Below are 26,350 nucleotides of genomic sequence, written 5' to 3' on the forward strand. Positions count from 1 at the left end.
CATAAAGTGCTTTTTCCCTGTGTGAGGAGCATAATTAATGTTATGTTTGCTTAAAGAAATATAAAAATAATCAATTTTTGTTTAAATGGCAGAAAAAAATGTCAGTTTGATCATCAGTAAGAAAAAATCACAGCTAAAACGTTTTAATTACTTTATATAAAATTCAGCATGGTTTTATTGGCAGGTGACTTCACTACCTATATCTATGTTTACAGAGAGGTGTGAACAATAATACAACAATAAAAATCTATTGGTTCTTTCAGTCCTAAAATAAGCCTTTTCATATAATAAACCCACAGAACTAAAGCTAAAATAGAAATTACAAATGAAGGGCAGCGCCCCTGCTGGTGAACAATTCACTGACATCCAGTAGACTATAAATCTTTTTCTTAATAATTTAAACATTTTACATTGTTTTTGTAACAAGAGTAAAAATAAATCAAATACATACCCTGTTGCTACAACAGCGAAGGCCGCCTTGGCTCGGTCATAGAATTCAAACCTTTCCACCAACTCCAAATCAGCCTAGAAACAATCAAAAATTAAACAAACAAAGTCAGAGACTTTCTGTGCAACTATCTATATATTTTTCAATATTAAAAAACAGTTATACATTAGATCCACTTTTAGACAAGAGATTAGAGTAGACGTCCCACACAGGAACAGGTAAATTTCTTAGTTTGTCAGCATCTACTCGATCCATGACAGCAGCCTGTTACACCAAGAGAAACACACATTTTTATTGTTAATTTTACTGAAGCAATGAAACTTATAATGAGGTACTTTGTGTTACTCTGACAAAGAAAATGCCAGTGAGGTCCAATACCGGAGAGGTGACATAGGTGTCCAGAGGAAACAGCTTCAAAATGGCCTCCAAAAGTTGCGGTATTCCCAAGCCTGCGTGAAGAAAAGACAAAGTATAATGACCACCAAACCTTGGGGAGAAACTTCTAAAACTAAAAGATTTACTCTTAATAACTTCAATAAAATACACCAAAAGACCTGGGAGTTCACAGAATATAAACATACAAACAACAAATAGCAACATGTTAGCATGAAGGCTATATAAAAAACAAGACAAATAAAATTAGCCAGTACAACAAAAGGTTGGCTAGAAGTAGTCTAGTAAAAGCCAGAAGTAGGCCAAAAGTAGGGTAAAAGATTAGCACTGGTTAGCAGAATACTGGCTTAGACATAGAACCAGGAAAGGGATAATTAGTAAGAAAAAATAACAATAACAAACAAATCGCCTACTGGGTAGTTATTTTAATAGTCTACTGTGTGTAGCTATTTTAAATAGCTTATAAAAAAATTCTAAATAAAGAACAATATCTTCACTGTCTTGTGTACGTTCATACCATCAGCTCTAATCTCTTTTGGTCCACAAGCACAAACCGATGATGTTGGAAAATTAACGTCAGCCAGAACTAAAAGCAGAGGAGAAGTCAGTCAGACTTTACTCGGGTGTTGTGACAAGAAGTGAAAGGAGCTATTTTTGCTTTAAATAAACTTTAAATAATAGTAATCACTTATCGTACCCAGTTCATCACCGTGTCCCATTTTAGCCAGAGCATAAAGCAGCTCAGGTGACAGAATAGCTGGGATTCCTTTCAGGACCACCATTCTGCCGGAACACCGCACTCTCTTGCAGAGACACAGACACTTCCGGTTTGGAATAACAAGTCGAGGAAGCAGAATTAGTTCTAATACGTAACCGCAAGGGGGCGGGAATGCTGATTTACAAAGTGAAGCAACTTCATATTTACAGATAAATACAGATTTTTTTTTAATCAATTACTTTATAAGTCAACGAAATTAGAATTATTTGAATAAAAAGGGCATGTAGAAATGTGTATGAATAGTCTAATACATTCTACAATGTATTTACCTAATATAAGGACCCTTCAGGCAGATACAGTGAAGAGGTATGAAAGGTTTTTAGTAAACAGGCCTGGGAAAGGGAGGGGTGGTCAGAGGAGCCTTTGTTTGACAATCAGCATCTCACTGTTACACACCACTAACTCTTACACACAGGACCTTTACGAGGCATTGGCTGAAAAAGCCCCCAGTTACCCATCTTTATAAGTGATAAAATACAGCGTTGTTGTACAAAGGGCTGCAGAGTCGGTTAATCTTGGCTCGGTGTTATTTCTAACACCCTTGGGTGGGTATAACTCAAAGCAGACATGGGTTGAATGTGCTGTGGTCCCCGGTGCCAAGAATGTGAGATAATGAAAATATTTGTAGAATCATGAAAACCCCTCCACCCAACCTGAGCAGCTCTCAGCTGGATATTGGAAAAAGGTTGAGGAATCCACATTGTGATCATGAGAAGGGAGCAGGAAAAAAGGAATATTCAGACAAAAGTCAAGGAAGTTTAGCCCCGAATAATCCTGGGGTTGATGACGCCTTTTTAATTGTAAATAAAAGACAACTAAAATAATACTGGTCCTTTGCTGTTTCCTGCTAATTATTAATGACAAAATTACAGAGAAGCCCTCTGCTACAGAGGTCTGGTGTACAAGAGTTCCAGGAGGTAAAAGCGGGTGAAAGTACAGAAGGCAGTGTGGTTTCCAAAAAGGAATCATGGGAGTCTGCTCAGCAGGAGCAAGAGAAAAGGCCAAAGCAGGAGCCAGGTCTGTCTACTGAAGTGAAAGGCCTTTTCTCTCTCCTCTGGAACCATGCTGCTCTGCCTTTATCTCAGCTTCTTTAAATGAGTTTATCACGCTATGAGGGTCTGCGCTGCCAAAATGTAACGTTTTGCCTCTTTTGTCTGTAAAGAGAGCCTCAATTGAGTCTACATTTATTATTTTGACCTTTTGGTAGCCTCAGAACGGAGCTGCTTTTCTGAGGCTCTCTGCAGACTTTTGTGCTGCCCCACAGACTGGGGGACAAGTTGTTTTTTCTCCTCCTTTTAAAGTTTTGCACCAGGGAGCTACAAGAAAGCAAGCTCCAGGGGAATATTGAAAGAAAATAAAAATCAATTAGGCCATGGCCTTGAGAGGATATGGGGCGCCGCTGAGTGAAGATCAGACAGAAGAAAAGGTGCTTTACGATGATTGGAGCGGCAGAAGAAAACACACACTAACCAAATTTGTTCTGGGGTTTCCTTTTAGGTCACAATTATAGAGTAATACTTCTGAAAACATTAATGACGGTAACTGATACACACAAATCACACGTATTTCTTGGTCCCTCAATGCTATAAAATAGTTTCCACACATGTTCTTGTATTTCTGTAATATTGAATTTAAGTCCATGTTGTTTGATACCTGCTATGTAAAAAAAACAAACTCAAATTTTATAACACGACTTCACTCCAAGTCATGATATAAACCCCCACGTATTAGAAGAAATAAACTTATCTACATTCCTCAGCGCTTGTTGCAGGTCCAACGCTGCTTTTGAACAAGGCTTTAACTACACAAAAGCTCCATCTAGTGGTGAGAAGTTATAAATGCTGGCAATAAGTTTAAAAATGAAATATGCATTATTCCAGAGTATTTTGTTTAATAACAAGTCACGCGCTACGTTGTATAAACTGACCATTATTTACTTCTGACTATTTCAAATCAAAGAACCCTGGATTTGTTTCATATTAAGATCGGCCAAATCAAGTGAATTATCACACAAGTGTATGTGACCAACTTTACATTATATAGAGGTAATGTAATCGTGTACCTACAGTTTTACATAACATAACCGAGATACCCAAAGATGCCGAAGATATTACAGTAAAGCCCAGCTCACATCAATGTGTTACATGCTGTACACTCTAGTGTTTTATTTGTAAAAAGAAAAAAAAATACTATAAAGGTAGACACACAATTGAAAGTCAAAACGATAAAAGGCAAAGTCAAGCATTCGAGACTTCTCACACTGATTTCCCACAAAGACACAATCATTCACCATTTCTCAGGCTGGTTTTCACACCAAGCGTTAGCATTCAAGAGTTTCTCTGTGATAACCCTCCTTTGTACGCAATCACCTATTGTTGTTTCCTGGTCTGAACAACTTGCATGTTCCACTATCTTCAAGGCATTTTTCTGCATAAAATATTTGGGCCGGGTATTAACTCTAACTGTCTGTAAAATTGGCCTTTCTCTTCTCCACAAATGCTGTCATGCCTTCTTTACGATCCTCCTGCAGGGAAGCAAACACACACACACAATCCAAATTTAAACTTGTAACATTTATTTTTTTCAATATTTTAAATCAGAAAAGTTCTTCCACTCACCGTAGCAAAGGTAGAGTGGAACAAGCGTTTCTCCAAACGATTGCCCTCAGCCAAGGTTAGCTCAAAAGCTGCAGTCACACAAGGAAACAATTGACATAAAAATAAAACCTTTTATAAGGTTTTGTTAGCTTTAGTCTTTAAAACAGGCTTGACTCACCGGCGTTAACAGCCTCTTTAGCCATAGCAGAAACCAGTTTAGAGTTAGAAGCAATTTTTTCTCCACACTTCACAGCTTCGGACACCAGCTGATCCACAGGGAAAATTTTACTCACCAGTCCTGAGGAATAAGCGTATTACACAATATCTGTTAGCTCTATTTGTTTTGCAAATATTTGTTTTGACACATTTTGGTAGCATTTTATTCAAGTTCCAACAGAAGAAACACCCATCATTCATTTTGTACATGTCAAGTGGTAATTAATCACCTGATTGCTTGGCTTCTTGAGCACTAACCCTGTCTCCTGTAAGTACCATTTCCATAGCCAGGGATTTGCCTACAGCACGAGTCAGGCGCTGGGTACCACCGGCCCCTGCACGGAGATAGATTAGATGAATATGCCCTCCGAAGCAAGACGTTGATGATCTAAGGTGAAAGATAGACCCGAATGAATAAAGAGGGGCTAAACAAAGAAATCTTACCAGGAATTGTCCCCAACAGGATCTCTGGTTGTCCAAACTGAGCTTTCTCTCCAGCGTAGATGATGTCACACATCATGGCTAGCTCACAGCCTCCACCCAGCTGAAAAAAAAACAGAGGTTCTAGGTTATACCTGTTTAATTGTTTTCTTTTCTTTCATTAAAAAAAAATATATAAAAACAAGGAATCCTCACAGCAAATCCATTGACAGCTGCAATGACAGGCTTCTTGACTGTGGACACTCTGTTCCAATGTGCCAGAAAGTTCCCACCGTAACACTCTTGGAAGGTTCTATTCTGCATCTCTTTAATATCTGCTCCAGCTAAAACACAAAAAGTATCAAATGTAAAACAAACATACACGTACAGTGGTTACCAGACATTCTCTGTGGGCACAACAATTAGGTTAAATACTGTGTAAAACAACGTGGGGTTTTTTTTCTCACCAGCAAATGCTCTGTCACTGCCTGTGATGACAATGGCTCCAACGTTGTTATCTGCTTCAAAAGAGTCCAGAGCCTGTCCCACCTCCCTCATCAGCCCATCACACAGAGCATTCAGAGCCTTAGGCCGGTTCAGTTGAATGAAGCCTACGTTGTTCTGCTCACCCCGCTTTTCCACCAAGATATGCTCATAACGACCACCTATATGAATTTGAATCAAAAATTGACAAGCACCATCACAAAGTAGAAATCAACCATAACAGTAAACTGAAGCCGCTCATGGACCAAGCAATTCAAACTGCGTTAATGGCACCCCCTGTTGGGAAGCGAAGGAAAACGTTGTTTTTGCAAAAACAATTAATTAACATTAATAACGGCAGTAAAAGAATAAACAACATATTCCACGAATCAACTTAACGTCATTTCGTACAATGTCTATGTGTTTGGTTAAAAATGCAATGAAATTAAAATTTCATGTGAAACACACACAGAAATCGAGTCAGGATGCAAAATAACTATAATTACCAATAAAGATTACTGGACTTATATGAACAGGACTTTTAAAAATGTAACACCAGTTTAAAATGTTAAGACGTTCGTCCTGCACATGCGTCACTCAGTCAACGGCCCGTGCTTCTTGACATTGTAGCAGCAGCAGCAGAAGCTATGCTCCGTTCAAAACACTTACCGGTGCAGTACAGCCGGGCGGTGGACAGAACAGCCGGTGCTGTGGTGCTGGATCTCAGCAGCAACGCTGCTCTTCTGCAGAGGAACGACATGGCAGAAACAGTGCAGTTGTTGCTGTTGTGTCAGAGAACTTACTCCTTCAGTGGATCGTGCGGCTGTTTCCGCCTTTCTTCGTCTCATTTAATTGTAGAGCGAACTCCATAACGTTGCATTGCTGCCACCTATCGGCTCTACTAAACAAGTGTCTGAATTTCATGGTTCACCTCCCTCCTTTGTAGTTTTGATTTGTGACTTATTGGCGAATCTTAACCACGCTCATGCGTGATAAAAAGAAATATACAAATCCTGTAATGCATTTAACAATTTTCTGAAATAAAACCCAAATTTGAAATGTAAACATTTTACATTGATATATCTACGCAACAAATAAAAGCAGGGATTTATATAAAAATAATAACAAGAAAAACATCAATAATAATATTATGCTATAAATACTTATAGCGTTATACAACAACAATAATAATGTGCTATAAATACATAAACCGTTGTTATTTTGTCCGAATCCCACGGCTGCGCGTTCTCGATTCCGTTCACATGAACGAGCCCTCATCCATCCTTCGTCTCATCTGCCTAGTGTGTCCTCTTTTCCCCTCCTGTGTGAAAACACGAACAAGGATAAAACCTCAGGTTATAAAAGGTAATGTTTAAGGTCTGGTCGTTGAATAGATAACATGTGTGCCTGTTTCTGTGGGAACGTGACGTTTCTTCAGGCGACAGTAAAGCAGCGCAGGAGCTAATTTATAAGGATGCGTTCGGATGGAATTAATGCGTTTGCGTTGTTTACACGTCCGTCAAAAGCCAATTTGCTGCGACACAATTTACAATAACCTGACTTCATTTACCCGATGGTTTTGATTTCTGCAAGACGGTAACAGAGGGTGTGTAGCGCTGTGTTATCATTCACAAACAGGCCAGGTTTTTTTCTTTTATTATAACTGTTACCGGTGTTGTATTGTATTGTTAAAACAATTATTTTTTATTATAGAAGTTTAGAGATAAAACAAGTGACGTATGGATATAAAATGTTGACCTAATCTGTTCAATTAAATAACTAAATTACAGTAACGATGACAGAACTATTAACCTTAATTTTTTACTTTTACACATTTGCTGTGAATACTGTTTTTTATCGGTTGCATTTGAGAAATGGCGCACAGATTTCATATGAAGACAATTTGTGCTTAGGTTTTATGAATACAAAATGCAGAGATTCGTAGGACAAATGAAAGGACGTCACATGAGCAAGTCAGGGCAGCTACGTTTAGTCCTTCTATGCTAGTACTGTCCTGGTTCCTGGCTGGGTTCTCAGGTTCTGTTTGGAACATCTATGTTGCATGCGAGCCAACTTGTATTTGCTCCCGTTAGGCAACACTGTGGATTTTCCGCCCACCCTCATCTGCATTAAAGTCGTCTAATGCTCCAGTAGCAGCTAACGTTGTCTTGTTCTGCTTTCAGCAATGTCCTCATATTAGACGAGATCATCAACTCAGTGTTTGAATGTGGGCTCTCCACCGCCAAAATGCGCGTTTGATGGTGCTTTCAACTAGTATTTTCCCAGGAGCAAAGAGTCAGTAGTAGGAAGTGGCAGACCAAATTCTGAGATCCTAATTTTGTGAAAAACAAAATCTGTTTGTGAGTAAATATACATTTATGGATTTTAGGCAGATCACTAGCGTAGTCAATTATGACAGAAAATAATTGAGAACCACTGTCCCAATGTCATTTTTAAAACTGATTGACCATCTTTGTTTCTCCTAAGACAGTGTCAGGAATGAACCAGATGGTTGCAACATGCTGGACCTGCATTCTGCTCTCTGCTCTCCTGTGTGAACCCATACTGGCCAAAGGCGGTCGTGGAGGGTCCCGTGGCTCCTCCAGAGGATCGCCGTCTCGCAGCACCACGTCAGGGAGTTACCGGGGCGGGGGTGCCTACGGTGGGACTCGTTCTCGCTTCAGAGTGGCGGGGCGATCCTCTCCGGTGAAGGTGGCCAGTGCGGCAGCAGCAGGAGCAGCGGTGGCTCTGAGTGCAGATAAATGGTACGCCTCTGCCTACCGTCGCAGCAACACAGGAGGCTCAGAGGAAGAGTTGGATTATTACAACAGGACCAATTACTTTGATGCACAGATGTCACACTCCGTTCAGATACAACCCTTTTCGCAGCTGGTTGTTGTAATCACGTCAACATTTTTACCCATATATGGACTCCTCCTCGACTTTATACCAGAAATGTTCAAGTGATTTATTTAAAAAAAGTCTCTCCTGGATCTGACTGGACCTGCACAGGACACACCAGCAGGAGAAGTGAAAACTACCCCAGTGATCAAGGACATTTAACAAAAATATCACTGTACTGTATGTTTTTACACGTGAAATCATTTGCACCAACAATCACATGTACATTACCAGATCACCTTTATAGCAATTTCAGTATAAATGAGCCTGGAGCCAAACTCAAGAAAAACCCAATTTTCTTGCCAATTTTTTTTACATTACATGTACTAAAAAAACATAAGCCAGCAGTTTTTTATAAATATCCAGGACTCACCCATGTTTTCTTTAAAGATTAGAAAATATGGTTCACCACATCACACATTTCGTCATGGCAGCAATTCAATGCTAACAGGACCATGGGGTAAAGCCAAAATTCTTGTCCCAAGCATCTCTCCACCTACTGTGTAATTTATATCTTTGTAATGATACACGTGTTGATGTTGCCAATTATTTTAGTCTGAAAATGCTGTGTTCACTGTTCCACAGAACTGTAGAGGTTTTTACAGCCTCTCCATCATCCAAAAAAGCTCTTACCTGCATAAACTCTCAGGAGCAAAAGACTGTTCCATTTCTGTAAGTGCACTCTTAACTTATGCTACTACTTAATAAGATTTGTTACCACTGTCTTTATGATAATAAATAATTCAGTTTACACCAAGTTACTGGCACAATTGTTTTAAATAATCTTAGTTTCATTTTAGGTTATTTACAAAAGACGAAACGAAGTAGGAAAAAATGGGATGAGGACAAAACATTGTCTGATTTCATTTAGTGTGGGTCTCATAAATGATGGGAATTATCCTTAGGTGTTGTGTAGATTTGAAGGTTGGTGTCAGTCCAGCATCACCTGTCCAAGCTCTCCTTTCCTGAAACATCTTATGAAGTCGTACGCTGCAGATGTGAAGTCAGGGACAGTGACAGTAATGTTCCCTAGTGGAGATGAAGAACAAACACTTGTCATAACAGAACCTCCTATAAATTCCTGTTAATGCTATTGTAAAACCAATACCATCTAGATTTGGACAGATTAGGTTCTAATTCCTGTTGTTTCTGAGGAAAGAAAAAACATAGATCATTTGTTACTTCTTACCAATGCCAGTGATGGCTTTGACTCTCTTGGTCTTTCCTATTTTGACAGCAATATGTTTGAGGACTTTTTGGATGTCATCACAAGGCCCTTGAAGTTCATATTTCTCCACATAACTGTACAAGACAGAACAAAACAAGGAACAATGAAATCAAATTGATCAACTGAAACCTGAATTCATCACAATGAAAGATAAAAAAAAACACACCTGAACTTCTGCAGCCTGTTTAAAGAGTACAACAAGTAGTCAGCAATAATGTCTTCACCCACTAGATGGTCCAGTATAGTTCCTGGAGTTGGAATCAGGAAAATTTAAAGGATGATTAAAAAAAAACCCCAACAACAACAAATAATTTTTTTTCGATGTTTGTATTTCAAACTTGTGTGTTCGACTAACCACATAATGCCAGCTTTAGGCCTGTTTCTATATTCTCTATCTTTGGATTCAGGACTCCAGGTGTGTCCAGAAGGTAGATTATCGGTCGCTCACAAACCTGAAAAAGTTGCAATGTGTCTGAATAAGAATGCACAAGCCACAATAAAAAGAAGAAAAAAAAATTCAGGACTCACCTGTATCTTAGTCAACACTGCTTTAGTGATACCAGGCTCTCCACCAACTCTGGATGCACGACCTGAAGCATAAATACATCACTGTAAATATCTTTCTAAACCAATGTCCAACAACGATGAGCTCCTTAAATATTCATACCCTTCTTTAAGTTTGTTCTTCTTAATGCGTTGATCAGAGACGACTTCCCAACATTTGGCACTCCAATGACCATGACGCAATAGTTTGTAATCTGAAATATTTTAAAAGTAAAAATGACAAACTAACAGTTCTCTGATTCATTTAATCTGAATATACGAGAATGATTTCTTATATGCTTTGCACTTTAATTTTATGCAGCAATAAAAGGAAATTATGTTCAAGGTTGGTCAACAATAGTTTTCCAGTGACAGATTTCAGTGTAAAATGTTCTTAAACTGTTTCAGTCAGTGAGAATGGACCTAAGGTTTTACTGAAAACCTTTCTGATCAACTCTAACCAATGAGACTTGTTCAAATCTGAATCTGAAATAAGCCAACAGGTAAAACTATGTGCTGCCTTATAATGTGTGATGTTTCTCAAGGTTGAATTCAGCGATTCTGCATTGTGACATTGTGAACATTAAACAGACCTCATCTCTGTTAAACCGCTCTGTGTTGCCAATGACATCCATCACTGTTGGCACCAACTACAGACCAAAAAGAAAAAAAAAGGAAAATAAAAGCAGCACCTCCTAACAGGGTTTGTTTTTGACGTTAGTTATTGGGATGCAAAAAAAGACACTAACATTGTTGATGCTGTCATCTCTCTGCTTCAAACAGTCTGTGAAGAGAACATTCTTCACCCCGTCTCTTTGTAACTTCTGGAGGATACGCTGAATTGTAAACAGAATTATTTCCAGAAGAATGCCAATGATGCTGTGCAGTTGTTCAGCTACAGTGAGAGTATCTCACCTTCTTTCTGGAAAGATCAGCGAGGTCCATCTTGTTGAGAATTAACACATGTGGCCGGACATCCAGAGTCTCCTGAAACAAGGGGTTTCTTCCAGAGAATGGGATTTGCGTATTGTTAAGAACAAACCAGTGAGTAAACAGGCAGAGGTGAAAGTAATAATTTTACTAGAAGTGTAGCTGGATGCACAAGGACATTGTGTCAAGACTGAATTTGGATGGGAGATGAGCTGCTATAACAAGAAGCAGCACAAAGACAAAGAACTACATCTAAACACCTGTTATTTGTACAATGAAATATTGTGTTGTTAGGTTTTAAGAATAATAAAGGATATTCTGGCATCGTGGATTTCTATGATGCAGTCAACGTTCCTTAGGTTGGACCTCATCTGTTTAATTCCTATAAATAGTAGTTGGAAAATGTTTAGGAGGCGACATAAACGTAAAAGTTCATCCTGCCAAACACACAACTTTAGCTAGCTTTTCACCTTTAGCCATGTGTCCGGGAAACCAGTGAGCAACATCCCGTCCTCCGAAGTCAAAGACCGTCCTGAACTTTTCCACATTGCGAAGAATCTGATGTAGTTTCATGGTAACAAACTATGACAAATATTACATTTCATTTACCAGCACTGAAAAATTCAAACCATGTACATCTTGTACGGCGACAGAATGGCGGTGCAACTCTGTTTACGTACCGACTAGAATCTAAAGACATAATATTGAGTTCCTCTCCACGACTTCCTGCGAGAGCCCCCAACAGGACAAAAAAGGAACTACATAGTCAGAGTATGGGCTGCTTATTTTACAGCTTCAGAAATATATCTGTTTTTATTGCAAAGATGCTTATAATAACTCATAATAGTAAGAAAATTTAACAAATTGCTCAATGATTTAGGCCATCTATTCAACATATTTGTGGGGCTTGTTTTTCAACTTTCATTTTGTTTTATTTCATATTAATCCATTTGAATCTCTAATAATTTCTCAATCTTGACTTTGGCACATTCAATGCCATTTTAAATTATTTTGTGAAGATTGTTAGTTATCCAGGTTGTCTTCAGAACTCAGGAATCCAGTCCACCACATTTACAGTAAATCATTTACTCTTTACAAGACAATAATACTTTACACATTATAATTACAAATTGCAGGAAAATATATGAAAGGCAACACATCAATTTTTAGATTGGAACTTTAATAATAATTTCAGTGTTAAAAATACTGTGTTTTAAAAAATCCTTTTAAGTGTGATTTTTAAGTCATTTTCTTTTTCTTTCTTTCTTTCTTTTTATTAGAGTTTTGAACTGCCCAGGTGTGGTTGACTAACAATGCTGTAGTGAGAGATGAGACGATCTGCTTCCCTCCACCCACTGAGGAGAGCTCCATGGACGGTGGAGAAGTAGCAGGAATGAGTAGCTTCTCCAGCAAAAAGCACCTGCAGAGGCTGAGACACACAAAATGTATATTTGTTAGTTAAGATCCTGTTTGCAAAAACTGCATGCAACCATGGAAACTAATGTACCTGTGACTGTGACCCTTTTACAGGAAGTGGTTCCTGTAAATTTTCTAAATCCTGCTTTGAGCAGCCCTACGGAAAGAGTAAGAACCACAAGTCCAGGGGTCATGGAACCATTGAGAGCGGAGAATTCTCCTTGGGGTGATAATCGGGTTTCCTAAACGCACACATTTTTTTAATATAAAAACCTTAATGGATTTCTCTCACTTAAAAACTTTTAAGTATGCCACACTCACCTGTGAACCTTCTAAGAAGCTGTGTGACAGCTTGTGTCACCTCCTGTTCAGACAGTGTCTCCATATACTCAGACTCATGTCCAGCGATCCACCCGCAGAGAGTGTAACCATATCTGAAGGTTTGACCACAAGAAGGCACTGTGTTCAAATAAGCACCCGTGGTTATGAACAACACAGTGAGCATTACATGAAATGAATAGATAATGACCGTTCAACAGGCTTCAGCGTAGTGAAGCCCATCAACTTCTTGATCCAGGAGCTCTTCAAGTCCGGCACCTGGTCCAACAAGGCTTCCTGAGTCGTGATAGGGGGAAAATTACCAACTGTTGATTGACTGAGAGGGAACTTTAATGAGCAGGACAAAATTGTTAGGCTAAGAGGCTAACATGAACTGGATACTTTGTTCCTTTTAAAATTAAATTCTATAAAAGTACCTGGATAATTTCCCAAGCACAATAAACTCCTTTATTCACCCACAGAGCCCTTTACCTCATCCTCCCACACAAGGTAGATGACATCACAGTCCGCATCCCACCATGGTGAATCAAACTCCACAAAGATTTTATTGTTGGTTCCGAAGCCAAATCTCTGGATGGACTGACTCTTGTGTGAAGGCAGAGGAGGATGGAACAGAGTGGACTGGTGCTGCTTCAGGTATCCTGGCAGGAGATACATGGTGTTGAAGGTTTTACTGTGTTGTTATTTTTTATTATTCATAACAAGTTTAAAAGTTTAAAAAAGTCAAAAAGTTTTAAGTCTAATAATAAGGCAATTTCGATACATATATTTAATTTAAGTCTAAGACTCTACTTTAGATTCACAACGAGTATGTAAATTGTGAGTAAAATGAAACAAGATCATTATATTTTAAACATACTTTTGTGAAATTTGTGGATCCATGGCTCAAAAAGTCAGATAATGTCAATTTCAAATATTTTAAGAAAAGAAAAGGTTTGAAATTAGGTTTAGTTAAAAAATAGGTGATTAAAATTATTTCAAACGTATTCATTTACAAGAGTTGGAAGCGATTCAACACATAACTCCACACTTTTTTTAAATTAGAGCATCTAGAACTAGAACTCTTTGACTTATCTCTGCAGAGTACAAGATTCTGTTACTAATTACCCAAAGGCACTGTGACAATAACATGATCGGCTTGGATTTTCTCCCCATTCTCACACTCAACAACCACTGGACTTGGTCTCTTCTCCGAGTTGCTCCAGTGGATACAGCGCACGGGCCGATTGTACGTCACCACATCACTGGGGAGCTCTGACAACAAGTTCTTTATTAGCCCTTCGTAGCCACTGCACACAACAAGAACAACTATTTAGAAAGATTTAATTCAGTGTGACAAAAACCCCAATAACAATAGACAATTATTATAATAAATATAACTTTAACTTATTACTTATATAGTTATTATTACTACTTTTCATACATGGAAAGTAGCACAAAGTGCTGTACAGATAAAAGGTTAAATGCCCCAAGCTCCACACAGACACAAGCTAAACAAACTGCTTGCTTGCTCACTCACTCAGCCACTCCTTTAGACATAGGAAAGAACAAACAGTAATTTAAAGGTAATTACAATGACTCAGTGTCAGACAAACAATGTTGTTAAACAGTATACCATAAATGTGTTTTTTGTGGCCAGTGTTGTAAAGTAATGTATGTGTTTTAAGACTTTAAGTCTTCAGAGCACAACATCTGAACTATAATCTATGTGACCTGATGGCCATATACAGCCCCGATATTTCTCATAACTGTGTGTCTTATGTGTCTGTCAAGTACCAACCCTGGAAATGTACAGTCACGTCCAGGTAGAGTTTTGTAGAGACCACAAGCCTGCAGTCCAACCTCATCCATGCTGTGAGTCCCATGTATGCAGCACTCAGTTTTAAACATGGTGCTGATGAAGCACAGTAGACGTGATCGCGTACTGGGAGCCACATCTTTCCATTTCTCTGCTGCGTGTTGTTGCACCTTTGTCAGACAAAAGGAAATTTCAATACTTTAAGATATTTCTGAGATTATCTTTGGTATTGTTTTGTAAAATTGTAACCTTTTAACATGACCTAAAGATCTTAATTTTAACAAAAATTAAAGGTGTTGTTGACTTTTAAAAGTTTTTAAGGTGAATAAATAAAGTACCTTTGACCGTAAGAATTCTCCCATACTGGGCATCGGTTCCTCTCCTTTATCATTAAACTCTGAGCATTCGTTAAGCAACTGCAGGAACATCTCGAGAACAGGATACATGTCGTCAGGATTCAGCTGCAGACCTGCAAAAGTCACAGCAGTCTTTACTGCACTTGTATTTACCTTGAAGAAAGACAAAGTTGGACATTGTTTTGTTTTTTAAGGCTGACTTCATTAATGAGAAGAACCATGTTCATCATCATCAACACTGAACATTTTCTGAAACAACTTCTACTTATTATTTGTAATATTTCACTAAAGATTTGTTGCAATTGTAGCAGTGCTCAGATGTACTTCGATAAAGCTAACATATTGGTGTTACCTGAACTGGTAAAGAATGTTGAAACCTCTGGCACGTATCCTTTGAAGTCCTTGGTTTGGTTTTCTGGCAGGAGAGCTTCTGGCTCCAGAAGTCCGTAATTTTCTGACAGGCAAAAGACGGGGTTCTCCTTACACGGCCCATGGATCCAGTTTGCTCCCATTTCTACAATATTATCACCTAAAAATGGATGTAAAACCATGGTCATATTTACCTTCTTGTTCAATTTAGATAGATGCTCTAAACATAGAACGCATTATTGTTGTTGTGTCAAAGCTTAATAAACTATTTCATATACAAAGTACGACAAAACGCAGTTCTCGTTTTTGTTCCCGGCTGTTAAGCATCACAGACGAGCGGGTCAGAAGAGTAACTTCACCTTTGTGTGAATTCACAGTTTTATGAACATCATTAAAACAATCGTTAGAGCTGCTGTGCCACTTAAACCGAAACCGGTGCCGGTTAACTTCTGGACTACATACTGACCCTGACGACCCCCCATACTCACCTAATCGTCCTGTTTTGATTCTACCGCCGCTTCTCGCTGTCGCTTCAATGATTTTAACATGTCGAAATCCATCTTTAATCAGTCTGTGTGCCGCTGCTATACCTGCAATCCCGCTTCCTACTATAAGTATCTTTTTTATGGCATTACTTGTAGTCATTGTGGACACAACCGCACTCTTCATCGCACTGACCCCTTTTATATGTGATCACCGCTAAACAAATACATAACAGTGACTTCCGGAAAAAAAATGAGGTGCCACTGTCAACACGTTTGAAAGGTTTCCGGTTTCAGACAATATAACGTAATAAACATTAAAGTAATTTAAGACAATACGACTGCAGGGGCTGAGAAAAAACCATAGAGTTAGGCCGTTATCACATTTAATTTTTTTAATTTAGCAGTTTTGAGGACAATACACAAACGCTCATGAATGTTTGTTTATTTGTGACTCTAATCCTTTCATTGGCTGGGGCTCCTGTATATTCTCCTGGTCCTGTGGGGAACATCCTATTGCTGAGTAACTAAGACATCACGTGTCACTAAACAGGATATTTTATTTTGAAAGTGGGACCTATGCAATACATAGTTTGGCCAGCAGTGAGCACTGCAGCACAGACTGCATATAAGACAATACTTATGTACTGCAAAACAGATTTAAGAGAAATGTGGAAAAGGTGACCTTTTAGTTTTACACTGTCTATTCATTAGTTCAAACTAAGACATAATATAATGAAGACCCCAAGGTGGAGAAAAAGGAGCCTTGCCTGTGAATTTGAGGATGAGTCTAACGTTTCCTAGGTCTGTCCTGAAAGTGTCTCCATGTATTCTGCCTCATTCCCAGGAATCCAGCTGCACAGAATGTGGCTAATCTTGAGGAGGCCATGTTTAACTCTTGGGGGACTCATTTTCATTACATTTATGTGTAATTTTCAGGTAATACCCATGTATCTGTCAGAAGGTGAGAGCACATTAAAAGTTGCAAGCTTCCTGAACCTCACCCTGGGGACACGAAGACAAAAGTGTGACTGATTAGTTAACATTTTAATAGTTGGCTCCAAGGTATAGATGATATTTCTAATCAATTCAACACTAATAGAGATTGTAGAGATAAGAAAAAAAAAAAGCCGTACTCTGCTGATCACAAGTTCAGAAACTGTCAGTCAGTCAGTAATTTTATAAGAAAAAAAAAAGCCGTACTCTGCTGATCATAAACTACAGACCTCATCTTTCCACTGTAGGTGAAAGGCCTCACAATTAGGATGCTATCCCACACTCTGCTACGACCACGATTGGCTCTACACCCAGCACCATAGTTGTTAAAAACCAACAGTAGACAGTAGATGTAACACACCCTCCCTTGTGGACATAATGCACCCTTCCTTTTTTGTTCAAATCCCCACCCACCTCCAGAAAAACAAACAAAACTTCTTCTTTTCCTTTCGGCGTGTCCCTTTTTTCAGGGGTTGTCACAGAGAATCAACAAACAAACAAAACATTATTATTCAAATATGTCTCTTCTTCTCAGGTAAACCTGTTTGACCGCCCCACCTGAATTCTAATGTTACTTATTCAGTCTTTTCTCAGGTTTATGTGTGAGTAATATGTGTTTAGTGCGATTTACAGTTTTATTTTATCTCAAGCAATATTCTTTTCTTTAAATATGTATTGTTCAGTCTGTGCACCTGATAATGAAGCTGTACCTCTGAAGGTTCAAAATAATATTTAACGCAACATGAAACTGACAGCAGCATGTAATAAACTGAGGGAGATTGGCATCATACTCCAACAGTCACACACAACAGTGTTACACCTCGTGGAACTGTGGGAAAGAGGAAGAGCCTTCCTCTCTCAGGACGCCACCATTGTGTAACGCTGATAATCTCTCCCTTTCACACACACACACACACACACCAAATTTGCCATGTGGGTTTCTCTGTTTGCTTGTTCATGTCTACAATGCACTGACATATTATTTGGGGAAATGAAAAAAAAATATATTGTTGCCTGACAGAAAACCTGAAAAACGTCACAATATAATCCTTATTGGTAACTGTGAGCACTTGACCACCTGTGGTTGACTGGACTTTATGGCTCTGTCCACTTCCCTTGTGATAACCCCCCACTCAGCAACAAAAGGGTCTTCCAACACTGCTGAATCATGGAACAAGAGTGCCCCATAGTGGCGACCGCAGGCATCACATGATACAAGAACAATAATATGATTGGCCACAAGAGGCCTAGCCTCTCTCTTCCATTGCCCTACAAGATTTAAACACACACCCGGGAAGTCGAAAACCACTCCCCCCACACAGGTATATAAGCATAAACAACTAACGATACTTCAGAAGTTATTCTTGAGAAGTTATTCTTGAGGATTTGTGTATTAACTACTGTTGTACGAGATTTCCTTGAATACTTCTCCAGTCGTTTATTTTTGCTTTATTGTTGGACCTGTTTTGTTTGACGTTTGTTATTAAAACAAATCGACCATCTACCGGCTGCTTCCACTCCTTGCCTGAAGACACCTCGCACAGCAAGAATCTTTCAAACTGTATATCAAAATATGCAGAAAAGTCACTGAGTCTTTACTTTCAAGACAGTTTTTACACTGATAATTAATATGCTTTTAATTTTGTATGTTTTTGTATGTTGTATATTACATTATTTTCCTCTTGCACAGTAAAAGCAGTAGATTTGCTGATATAGCAATTTGTACTATTTGATTTTTTCACTGTTTAACAGGACTAAACAGTAAAAACAGACAAAAGCTTTTGGCAGGAACACACTGATGTTGAACACACAATGATTTCCTGTCATTCAGTGAAAACAGACCTGGGATTAATATGCTGTGGAGAGACTTCTGAGTGTCTTATGAATATAATACAATATTAATAATAACAACTTTATATTTAAATTTAACTTAAGTTCAAGTCCATGAAGAAGACCATCAAATATGAAGGATTTTGAGAGATTTTCCAAATGTGACCAGACTAATTAAACGAATTATTATTCTTAGAAATATATGTGGAAAGACTTTCTCATCTCTTTCAGTTTGTTGTCAAATACATCATCCCAGTGAAGGTCTCCGTTTCACATACAAAACACAAAAACATGCACACTACTCATGGGAACCAGCTGGCACTGAGGGTCACAAGAACAATGTTTGTCTCAGCTTCACATGGTCACTGTGGAAGTGCAGGAAATAATTAAGGTTGTTGTTATATTTGGGGGAAGGACGAAGGTTTGATCTTTGTTGTTGGCATGGATCCCACACAGTACTTCAAATCTTATTTATTAGATAAGAAAGGTCAGAAATAAAACAATGCACTTGGTATAAATAACTATGTTTTCAAAGCATGTGTCTACAAAAGGTAAAAACAGTGAGTCAGGTTTATCAAAAACAGTCGTACAGTGACTTCAATAACATTTACAAAAGTGTACATTTGTAAGTCTAAGTGTAGATTGGGCTGTGTATGTAGTACACACACACACACACACACACACATACATACATTAAACCATGTCGCTGGCGTGACCTTTGTCTTCAAGTTGGTGAAGGATCATAGACTTCAGAGCACTGTATCTGGAAAGGTGGAAATCAAACACACACACACGAAATACCAACGATTAAAAAAACAAACTAAGAATTAACATCTTACTCCATATTTACATTTCATACTTGCATGCAAAAGGGCACAGAAATTAAGTGAATCAATTCATTTGTAACACTTCCTCCTGCATTTGTGTTGTGCCGCACTGACGTCTATTTCTATTATCTCGTAAACATAAGGTCAGCAAGGGCCGTCATGTAAGAGTTGAGCGCTGGGGCCTCGGTCATATGAGTAATACGATTAATCGCTTGTAAACAAGCGGTCATGAATGACAAAACAGTCAGACGAACACAGTCAGCATTGAAGAGCAGAGGTCGTGCTTCAGTTACTCAATCCCAGTGGGAGACACAAATAATGGAGCAGACAGAGCGTTGAAAGACTGCTCTGTCATGAATGGAACTACTCTCCAGACACTGGACTTACTTTTTGGTCAGTTTGTTTATCTCGCGCTCCTCCTCCTCTTTAAGCTTTTCCACGAAGCTGTCTAAGACAGGGATCTCAAACTTAATGTACTGGGCCACCTGGGAAAAAAAAACACACGGACACTTATAGAATCTACCAAGATAATTGGAATAATGTTTTAAAAAAAGCTAAAAAAGTCTATTAATAACATGGGTTAATAAAAGAAAGTGTATATATATTTTTAAACTCGAACATAGGATTTTATATTATTGCTATGTAACAACAAAATTATAAATTTAATCCAAGAATTGGTCAACAGAAATAATAATAAACAACAAGTTGTGTTTTTATTACTATAAGTGCTTTCACACCACTCAACTTCTTATCTTATACTATTGTTACACTTGTCCCCAAACAGGATATCTTTATTTGGCATCACTATACTTAACCCAGATGTCGATCGCCATTGTATCCTTCTAAGTCTCAAGGTCTATGTTGCAGACATGAAAAAGAGGCCACTTATCCTGACCTGAAAAAGAAAGTAGCGACAGAGAACTTAGACTCACATCATATGTCACTTCCTCTCCCAGGTCAGTCTCTGTGATGAAGAGCTTGGAGATTTTCTCACAGGGTCCATACAGCACTCGGGCCACCAGTGGGTATTCACCTTCCCTCAGACAAGTCCTCTCTGAGAGACAAGTGTCCACAAATGTAGATGTTGACAAAATCACAACGACTGAAGCGACAGAAAAACAGTGACATTGTTAACTCACCACCAGACTCATGGACCATGTAAAGGACAAACTCCTCGCTCTTGTTTTCCACCCTGAACTTGTGCAGCAGCAGGTTGAGGACTTGTCTCGTCGTCATTGAGCTGTTTACTCGTACGTTAGTGACTGAGCCGTAGGCCGGAGTAAACACAGATGTCTGCAGGGAAGATAGCCAAATTTGTTACCAAAAAATAGTAACAAAAGTGAAAAGTTTATTGGAGTTTATTGGATTTGTTCTCATTTTCCCAGTGGCAAAAAGACTTGGGCCAAAAGGATTTAAAAATAATAATAAGAAGAAAGGAATTTCTGGCTGCATAAAGCCCTGTGCCACAGGGGCTGGGCTAACTTGACTTGATTGTGGAAACATCTTGCATGGATCACTAATTTCTGTACAGGAACACTTTGGAACGGGAATTCTAATGGAGAAAGGAAATCCCTCACTCTGCAGCTGGAATCCGTTCAATAACAGCAACACACAGACACAAATGTCTGCACAACGACGCTCACATTTGGGAGAAACTGATGAAGGAACTCATGTTAACCTTGTGTTCTGTGTCAAAGAAACGAAACGTACCCGCAGGAGGCTATTGTGAAGTACCGTACAGTCACACCCACACAGGAAACCACATCCCTCTGCACCTGGACTTGTGTTAACAAAGGGATACATTACTGTCATGTTTTTGTTTTATGGCACCTTGTGGTTGTAGAAGTGTCCGTTGATGGAGAACCGTTGTGTACGCAGACGCTGCAGGTCCCTGGCAGTGTGTGTCTTTGGCCTTCTCTGGACACGCATGAAGGAAGCGTCACTTCTGGTCCTCAGCAGCTGAGGAGACTCGTCCTCCTCCTGACAACCCATGGCACCGCCTGGGGAAGGGACTGACACACAAACACACTCCTCTGACAACAGGCTCAACCACAAGTGTCTCTTTTCATACACAGTCACATGTACTGTAAAAACATCAGACATGATTTTTTTAGAAATCATTTTGAAAAATAAGTCTTCACAGCATGTGCTAAGGAGGAGTTTGTCAGTTTTATCAACTTAATTGTTGTTTGTTTAATTTATAAATCTTCTATGACGCTTGGTCCATGGCTTGCAGCAAATGTTGGAGCCCAAACAAACTGACGTTGAAGACATAGGTCACTGTAGGCAGTCCGTTTTAGGACAGATTAAACCTCCATTATTTTTCATGCTAATTTCATTATAAAGTTTTTGTTCGATCAAATCAACCCTGGACTGAAACAGAAGAACTAATTCCATATCAAGACTGGTTTAAGCTGTTTCCTGTAAACATGACTCACAGAATAAAGAAAACTCTGTGTGGGTTTTATTATATGGTGGTCTTTTGGGGATTTTTTCACAGTTTGAAAAAACATTTCAGAGAAAAGTGTTGTGTGTCTCTCATACAGTATGTGTATTGATAAATGAGGCACAAAGTCTGTATCTCACTAACACTAGTCCACGAAATTCCAAGTATCAATGAATCCAAGGTAAATGAGACTCCTGTATTAGCGCTAATGTCTCTGTTTGGTGCTTTTACATATGTAAAGGGTTAGAATAATAAATTGGTGGAATGTATTTTAAGAACTAGCGCGTCATACAAACCGTTTTTTTTAAAGGGCTAATGTTAGCTTCTCGGAAACTAACATTGTTTGGCATATTGCACTACGATGCTTACTACAACAGAATCCAGTTTAAGTCGATTATTTAGAAAATAAAATAGTTCTTCAAGGGATTTTAATGCAGGTAAAAACAACCTTAAAAAATGAATAGTGAGGGATTTGACAATAACTTTGATTCTTTCCCCCGGTGACAGACTTCACCGCACACTTCTGTAGCTACTGAGCCATACTGTGAACAAGCTATTTTTTTTGTCTAATTAATAGTTGATGTCCTGATGTTGACGTCCTCTCAGCATCATCTGAACCTCACGCTTGAAATAGCACTTTGGACTCTGATCTACTTAAAGAGGTGCAATTAATCCACAATAACCCAACAGAGGTGTGTGTGTGAGAGAGTGTGTGATACAGTGACTGCATGTCCATCATTCTAACTCACCAGCTGGTTCAGTTTCTCTGTCCAGAGAATTGTTGTTGGATGCCGATAATGTTACAGCAAATGTATCATTTCTGCAAAAACAAAAAGAATGAGATTTACAGATTAAAAAAAAATCAATCATTTGTTTTAAAGTCTACCATTTATTTGATCTAAACCATTGAGTCATTTAACAACGTTGTAAGATTTTTCCGTGATATTTATATGAATGTTGTTAATTTGAAGTCACCATAAAATATAAACTGTGATGATCAATCAGGGGTGAGTCTGCTTTTCAAAGATCATAATACTATTACTATATTATATATAAAATATTATTATTATTATTAAGTATTTGGTTTGTCTTCTCTCTTTAAAACCAGTTCTTGCAGTATTTGGTTCGTCTTCTCTCTTTAAAACCAGTTCTTGCAACTCCCAGGATGTTCACTTGTTTATAAATTAGTAGAGCTCTACTAAGAGTGAAGTCGACTTTTCTCAGGTTGTCTACTGTATCCAGGTTGTTTATGTAAAAGAACCTGATCCTGCCCTTCTACCTGCCTTTGTTCCGTTCAGTTCACATATCACACACGTGCTGCTCATGTGAAAGGGTGTCGTCTCTGGGTGTAGTCGGGGTGTAGTCAGAATTGGTTTGGATTTGAAGTAACCTTACCTGTGTGGCGGGTGTGTTTTTTTAGGCCAATAATTCACAAGGGAGTCAGCAGTGGACACAGCAGTTTTACCTGTTCAGACGGAATCTTTCGTTGTCATCGTGCATCTGGAGTCTGATTGGTCGACGTAGACCCCAGTAGATGTTCAGCAATCCCTCGAGGACGAGCTCCCCATCCTCCTGGACGTACACACAGAAACACACCCACATGTAACAATAATCACCAGCGGTCGCAGTCAGAGGGGATATCCTGTTGGCCAGCAGCTACAGTGGCTCAATGTCAGGTGTACGTGCAGAAGAGTTTGTTCACAGCCACAGGGCGACCCCCCCTATCATCTCAGAGAAAAGCTGAGATGTCTGACCCTCCCCTGTCTACACTGTACATGGGTGAAGTCACGTCTGAGGATGCAGCGAAAATGAATGAACACAGCCAAGTCTGCCTTGGGTCACGTAGTCAACAGGGAAGTGATTCAGTTGTATAAAAAATTACAAAAATTACATCTTGAACCAAAACGATAAGTCTTTAGGCAGAGGTCAAACGGTCAACCAGGCCTGATGTTGATATGTGCTTATACACAGAGTCATAAATCAGATTCAACTACACCACCACATCAAACCCCTCTTTTGTTTCAACTCAGTTATATCATCTCTACTTCTAATGAAATATCACATGCTGGTCATCGCAACATCTGATGAATGACTCCATGAATTGATTTGTCACAGATTTTAAACATCAGACTGATACGGATAGTATCCTCAGAAGTCTGGCCAAACTGCCAGCTGAGAGCCTGTGGTTACCCTGAAGCTGTGAAGCTAAGAAATTAGAAACAAACAAAAAAAATCAACAAGTAGCAAGAATGCTATAAAAAAAACATCAATGGATAATGAATGTATTGACAATCCACAAGTCTTTTAACTTAATCTGGGCTGATAACAATTGGTACACTAGGTGTATGAAAAAATAGAATGAGGCAATATAAAAATTGTTATAAACAAGAAGTTTATAATAATACAATAATATTTATATATAATATATAATAATAATAATAATAATATAGGAACCACTGTTAGTTAAGAGGTGAAATTACTATGCATTATGAAGCTGGAGTAGGAAAACAACATGTGCTTGATGTTTACAGGAAGTGCAAGATGTGAGATGTCATATGATACAGAAGCAGCCAAACAAACATAAGTGTTTGGTTTTGTCAATCACCAAATGACTGTATTTCAGTGGTAATTACCTTAATGCCCCCTGGCCAATCTGACTGCCACTTTTGCTGGAAAAGTATGTTTACTCGAAATCCTCCTTTCATCTAAATCTCAGTGGTAATTTTATCACCACCACATAATCTACTGTGCAAAAAAATTAGGAATTATATTTGTGTTCTTACAGCAGGGTATTTATGTCTTGTGTTAAAATTGATTAAATAAACGAAAATATTCTGTGATGAAAATGAGAAAGGTTGGACTTTGGAGGTGGGACTAAATGTTCCCAGGGCTTCATTGTTTCTGTAATCTAAACATACAGAGCAGCTGTAACAGTGACCTCTGCTACTCTGCCACTACTCAACTTCCTGAACAGTCATGAACACGCCCTCCGCCTCCCTGCTCCCTCCCTCCCTCTCTCTCTCACACGTACAGATACACACACAGTTGCAGAAGGGTGAGCTATTTTTGGACAACCTGGTTAATCGCTCTGCTTCGCTGCACCTCTATAAAGCCTGCACGTCGACTGAGGTCCAGTCAGACTTCACCAAGTGGACCAGTCACTACTTTGTTTTACTCTGTGCGTCAGACACACATCTGAGACATCATAGGTGAGTATTTCTATTAAAATTCTTTCTGGTTGAATGGTGTGAAGGAACTGTAGAACCTTTACTTATTTTTCACTATACAAAATTGTATTTTGATTTCGACTAAGCACTAGATTTTTTTGTAGCACAAACTTTCGAAAGGATTTGAATTAAAGCAGTATTTGGCAGCTGAAAGAGTGGAATTGCTGTTTTCTCCCTTCCAAGAATCAACAGTCTCATTGTTTTTCTTTTCTCTCACTGTAGCATGAAACATAGACGGCTGCTACTTTCCCTGCCTCTCCTACCAACCATCACTGAGATACTGGAGGACTTGCCTGTCCATCCTTCATCCTCCCAGTGTACACAGAGCTCACAGACTCTGGAGGACTACATGAGCAGCATCCAGGCTCTCGCCTGCCCAGTGGAGGCGCCGAGCTGCGGCCCCGTCAGACTCCAGAGGTCCCCCAGGACGCGGCTCTTCTCAAAGGCTCAGATGAAGCTGTCTGTCTCAACATCACTCCCTCGCGGTTCTCCCCGCGCACTAAGGACTTCCAGACCCTCCAGTCTGAGTCTGAACAACACAGAAGAGTTTTCTCTTAGGACGAGAATGGAGCGGGACTGTAAGGGCAAAGACCCCGTGGACTGGCTGTTTGGACAAATAAGGACTTGAGGAGACACCATGTTGTTATTGTTCCTCCGTCCTGTTTGAGTTGTAAACAAACGGGTCTGACGGCTGCTGTGCAGGTCATCAGGACTAAAAGTCTGACAAGGACCCTAATATAATATTCAAATGTTGACAATGACACCGATGCTTGAATAAGGAGAATAGTTCTTTATTTATATGCACTCAGGGCTCAGGTCTACGTGTTTACATTGTTTAATATTTTTTTATTGTGTTTTTTCAAGCTGTGGCAAATGTCAAGTAAACAACTGAAATATGATTCTTACTTGCCTTTTTTTTGTTTTTGGTGTTTTAAACTAGAATCTGAAAGTATAAAAAATTCTGAATGTCCATAACCATGTCACAACTACACATAGTTCATTTCAGTTTAAATAATTGAAATACAGGTGTATAAAGACAGCGTTAAAGAGTAACTATGATTTAATTACAAACTTAATAATATTTATAACAAGATTTGTAATAATAATAATAATAATAATAATAATAATAATAATAATATAAAACAGCTTTCGCCATGAAATGTATTAGTTTACCTAAATTTTACCAGTATACTTTAGACATACGCGGAATCCGTTTAATGTTTAATAAATAGGGATACTGACATCTAGTGGTGACTAAATGTTAGAACGGCGTTGTTTTTTTTCCCTGCTGAATTTCTGAGTTCTGCCACTAGAGGCCGGTGCAGGT

At 38.8% G+C, this 26,350-nt stretch overlaps 7 protein-coding genes across 14 annotated transcripts in view; 2 read left to right on the forward strand and 5 right to left on the reverse strand.

Annotated features, from left to right (window-relative positions):
* Positions 1 to 147: 147 nt before the first annotated feature.
* On the reverse strand, positions 148 to 1,693 carry fuom (fucose mutarotase). 2 transcript variants are annotated; one of them, XM_025060847.1, is made up of 5 exons: positions 1,539 to 1,693; positions 1,359 to 1,427; positions 827 to 897; positions 614 to 712; positions 148 to 525 (listed from the first exon to the last, which is right to left on the reverse strand). In XM_025060847.1, the coding sequence occupies exons 1-5, from the start codon at positions 1,621 to 1,623 to the stop codon at positions 175 to 177; spliced, it is 675 nt and encodes a 224-aa protein (XP_024916615.1). In that variant the 5' UTR covers positions 1,624 to 1,693; the 3' UTR covers positions 148 to 174. The 2 variants fall into 2 exon arrangements, with proteins under 2 accessions (XP_024916615.1, XP_024916616.1); XM_025060848.1 differs by lacking the exon at positions 1,359 to 1,427 and having other exon boundaries at positions 1,539 to 1,686.
* A 1,805-nt stretch (positions 1,694 to 3,498) lies between these two features.
* Positions 3,499 to 6,219, reverse strand: echs1 (enoyl CoA hydratase, short chain, 1, mitochondrial). Its single transcript, XM_008321938.3, has 8 exons — positions 6,005 to 6,219; positions 5,320 to 5,517; positions 5,069 to 5,196; positions 4,877 to 4,976; positions 4,663 to 4,767; positions 4,395 to 4,514; positions 4,238 to 4,305; positions 3,499 to 4,143 (listed from the first exon to the last, which is right to left on the reverse strand). Exons 1-8 carry the CDS (start codon positions 6,093 to 6,095, stop codon positions 4,078 to 4,080), a joined length of 876 nt encoding a protein of 291 aa, XP_008320160.1. The 5' UTR covers positions 6,096 to 6,219; the 3' UTR covers positions 3,499 to 4,077.
* Positions 6,220 to 6,450: 231 nt separating this feature from the next.
* On the forward strand, positions 6,451 to 8,993 carry sprn (shadow of prion protein). Its single transcript, XM_008321939.3, has 2 exons — positions 6,451 to 6,700; positions 7,827 to 8,993. The coding sequence occupies exons 1-2, from the start codon at positions 6,526 to 6,528 to the stop codon at positions 8,300 to 8,302; spliced, it is 651 nt and encodes a 216-aa protein (XP_008320161.2). The 5' UTR covers positions 6,451 to 6,525; the 3' UTR covers positions 8,303 to 8,993.
* Positions 8,362 to 11,625, reverse strand: mtg1 (mitochondrial ribosome-associated GTPase 1). Its single transcript, XM_008321941.3, has 11 exons — positions 11,408 to 11,625; positions 11,255 to 11,319; positions 10,923 to 11,027; positions 10,757 to 10,843; positions 10,601 to 10,657; positions 10,132 to 10,222; positions 9,993 to 10,054; positions 9,820 to 9,916; positions 9,631 to 9,712; positions 9,426 to 9,538; positions 8,362 to 9,265 (listed from the first exon to the last, which is right to left on the reverse strand). The coding sequence occupies exons 1-11, from the start codon at positions 11,508 to 11,510 to the stop codon at positions 9,168 to 9,170; spliced, it is 960 nt and encodes a 319-aa protein (XP_008320163.1). The 5' UTR covers positions 11,511 to 11,625; the 3' UTR covers positions 8,362 to 9,167.
* Positions 11,626 to 11,744: 119 nt separating this feature from the next.
* Positions 11,745 to 16,681, reverse strand: paox (polyamine oxidase). The gene is given in 11 exon segments (XM_008321942.3): positions 11,745 to 12,366; positions 12,445 to 12,512; positions 12,515 to 12,595; positions 12,675 to 12,787; positions 12,883 to 12,968; positions 13,164 to 13,333; positions 13,800 to 13,981; positions 14,473 to 14,660; positions 14,829 to 14,959; positions 15,199 to 15,375; positions 15,704 to 16,681. Coding segments are annotated over 11 exon segments (1,530 nt in total). The 5' UTR covers positions 15,885 to 16,681; the 3' UTR covers positions 11,745 to 12,213.
* Positions 16,682 to 18,303: 1,622 nt separating this feature from the next.
* The window catches only part of rassf4a (Ras association domain family member 4a), a 20,829-nt gene continuing 12,782 nt past the window's right edge, over positions 18,304 to 26,350 (reverse strand). For all 7 annotated transcript variants that reach the window (XM_025060827.1, XM_025060825.1, XM_025060824.1 and 4 more), the window contains 7 exons: positions 23,262 to 23,368; positions 22,546 to 22,616; positions 21,181 to 21,362; positions 20,490 to 20,643; positions 20,283 to 20,404; positions 19,738 to 19,835; positions 18,304 to 19,286 (listed from right to left, as the gene is read on the reverse strand). In XM_025060827.1, the coding sequence (XP_024916595.1) occupies positions 19,217 to 19,286; positions 19,738 to 19,835; positions 20,283 to 20,404; positions 20,490 to 20,643; positions 21,181 to 21,362; positions 22,546 to 22,616; positions 23,262 to 23,368 (804 nt within the window). In that variant the 3' untranslated portion in view covers positions 18,304 to 19,216. The remainder of the gene's footprint in view (positions 19,287 to 19,737; positions 19,836 to 20,282; positions 20,405 to 20,489; positions 20,644 to 21,180; positions 21,363 to 22,545; positions 22,617 to 23,261; positions 23,369 to 26,350) is intronic.
* On the forward strand, positions 24,758 to 25,922 carry LOC112487835 (uncharacterized). Its single transcript, XM_025060832.1, has 2 exons — positions 24,758 to 25,005; positions 25,246 to 25,922. Exons 1-2 carry the CDS (start codon positions 24,773 to 24,775, stop codon positions 25,649 to 25,651), a joined length of 639 nt encoding a protein of 212 aa, XP_024916600.1. The 5' UTR covers positions 24,758 to 24,772; the 3' UTR covers positions 25,652 to 25,922.

Source organism: Cynoglossus semilaevis, chromosome 12, assembly GCF_000523025.1.
Source record: "Cynoglossus semilaevis isolate Cse_v1.0 chromosome 12, Cse_v1.0, whole genome shotgun sequence".
NCBI lineage: Eukaryota > Metazoa > Chordata > Actinopteri > Pleuronectiformes > Cynoglossidae > Cynoglossus > Cynoglossus semilaevis.

Coding starts and splice junctions, on each gene's coding strand:
- fuom (XM_025060847.1), bottom strand. CDS start 1,623: ATGGTGGTCCTGAAAGGAATCCCAGCTATTCTGTCACCTGAGCTGCTT. Junction 898..1,358: donor AAAAGAGATTAGAGCTGATG/GTATGAACGTAC, acceptor TTCTTCACGCAG/GCTTGGGAATACCGCAACTT. Junction 526..613: donor TGTCTAAAAGTGGATCTAAT/GTATAACTGTTT, acceptor GATTGTTTCTAG/GCTGATTTGGAGTTGGTGGA.
- echs1 (XM_008321938.3), bottom strand. CDS start 6,095: ATGTCGTTCCTCTGCAGAAGAGCAGCGTTGCTGCTGAGATCCAGCACC. Junction 5,197..5,319: donor CAGTGACAGAGCATTTGCTG/GTGAGAAAAAAA, acceptor TTTGTGTTTTAG/CTGGAGCAGATATTAAAGAG. Junction 4,768..4,876: donor CCTGTTGGGGACAATTCCTG/GTAAGATTTCTT, acceptor ATCTCCGTGCAG/GGGCCGGTGGTACCCAGCGC.
- sprn (XM_008321939.3), top strand. CDS start 6,526: ATGTGCTATAAATACATAAACCGTTGTTATTTTGTCCGAATCCCACGG. Junction 6,701..7,826: donor AAAACCTCAGGTTATAAAAG/GTAATGTTTAAG, acceptor CTCCTAAGACAG/TGTCAGGAATGAACCAGATG.
- mtg1 (XM_008321941.3), bottom strand. CDS start 11,510: ATGAAACTACATCAGATTCTTCGCAATGTGGAAAAGTTCAGGACGGTC. Junction 10,223..10,600: donor AGCGGTTTAACAGAGATGAG/GTCTGTTTAATG, acceptor AAAATATTTCAG/ATTACAAACTATTGCGTCAT. Junction 9,713..9,819: donor CCTAAAGCTGGCATTATGTG/GTTAGTCGAACA, acceptor TTCCAACTCCAG/GAACTATACTGGACCATCTA.
- LOC112487835 (XM_025060832.1), top strand. CDS start 24,773: ATGAACACGCCCTCCGCCTCCCTGCTCCCTCCCTCCCTCTCTCTCTCA. Junction 25,006..25,245: donor ACACATCTGAGACATCATAG/GTGAGTATTTCT, acceptor CTCTCACTGTAG/CATGAAACATAGACGGCTGC.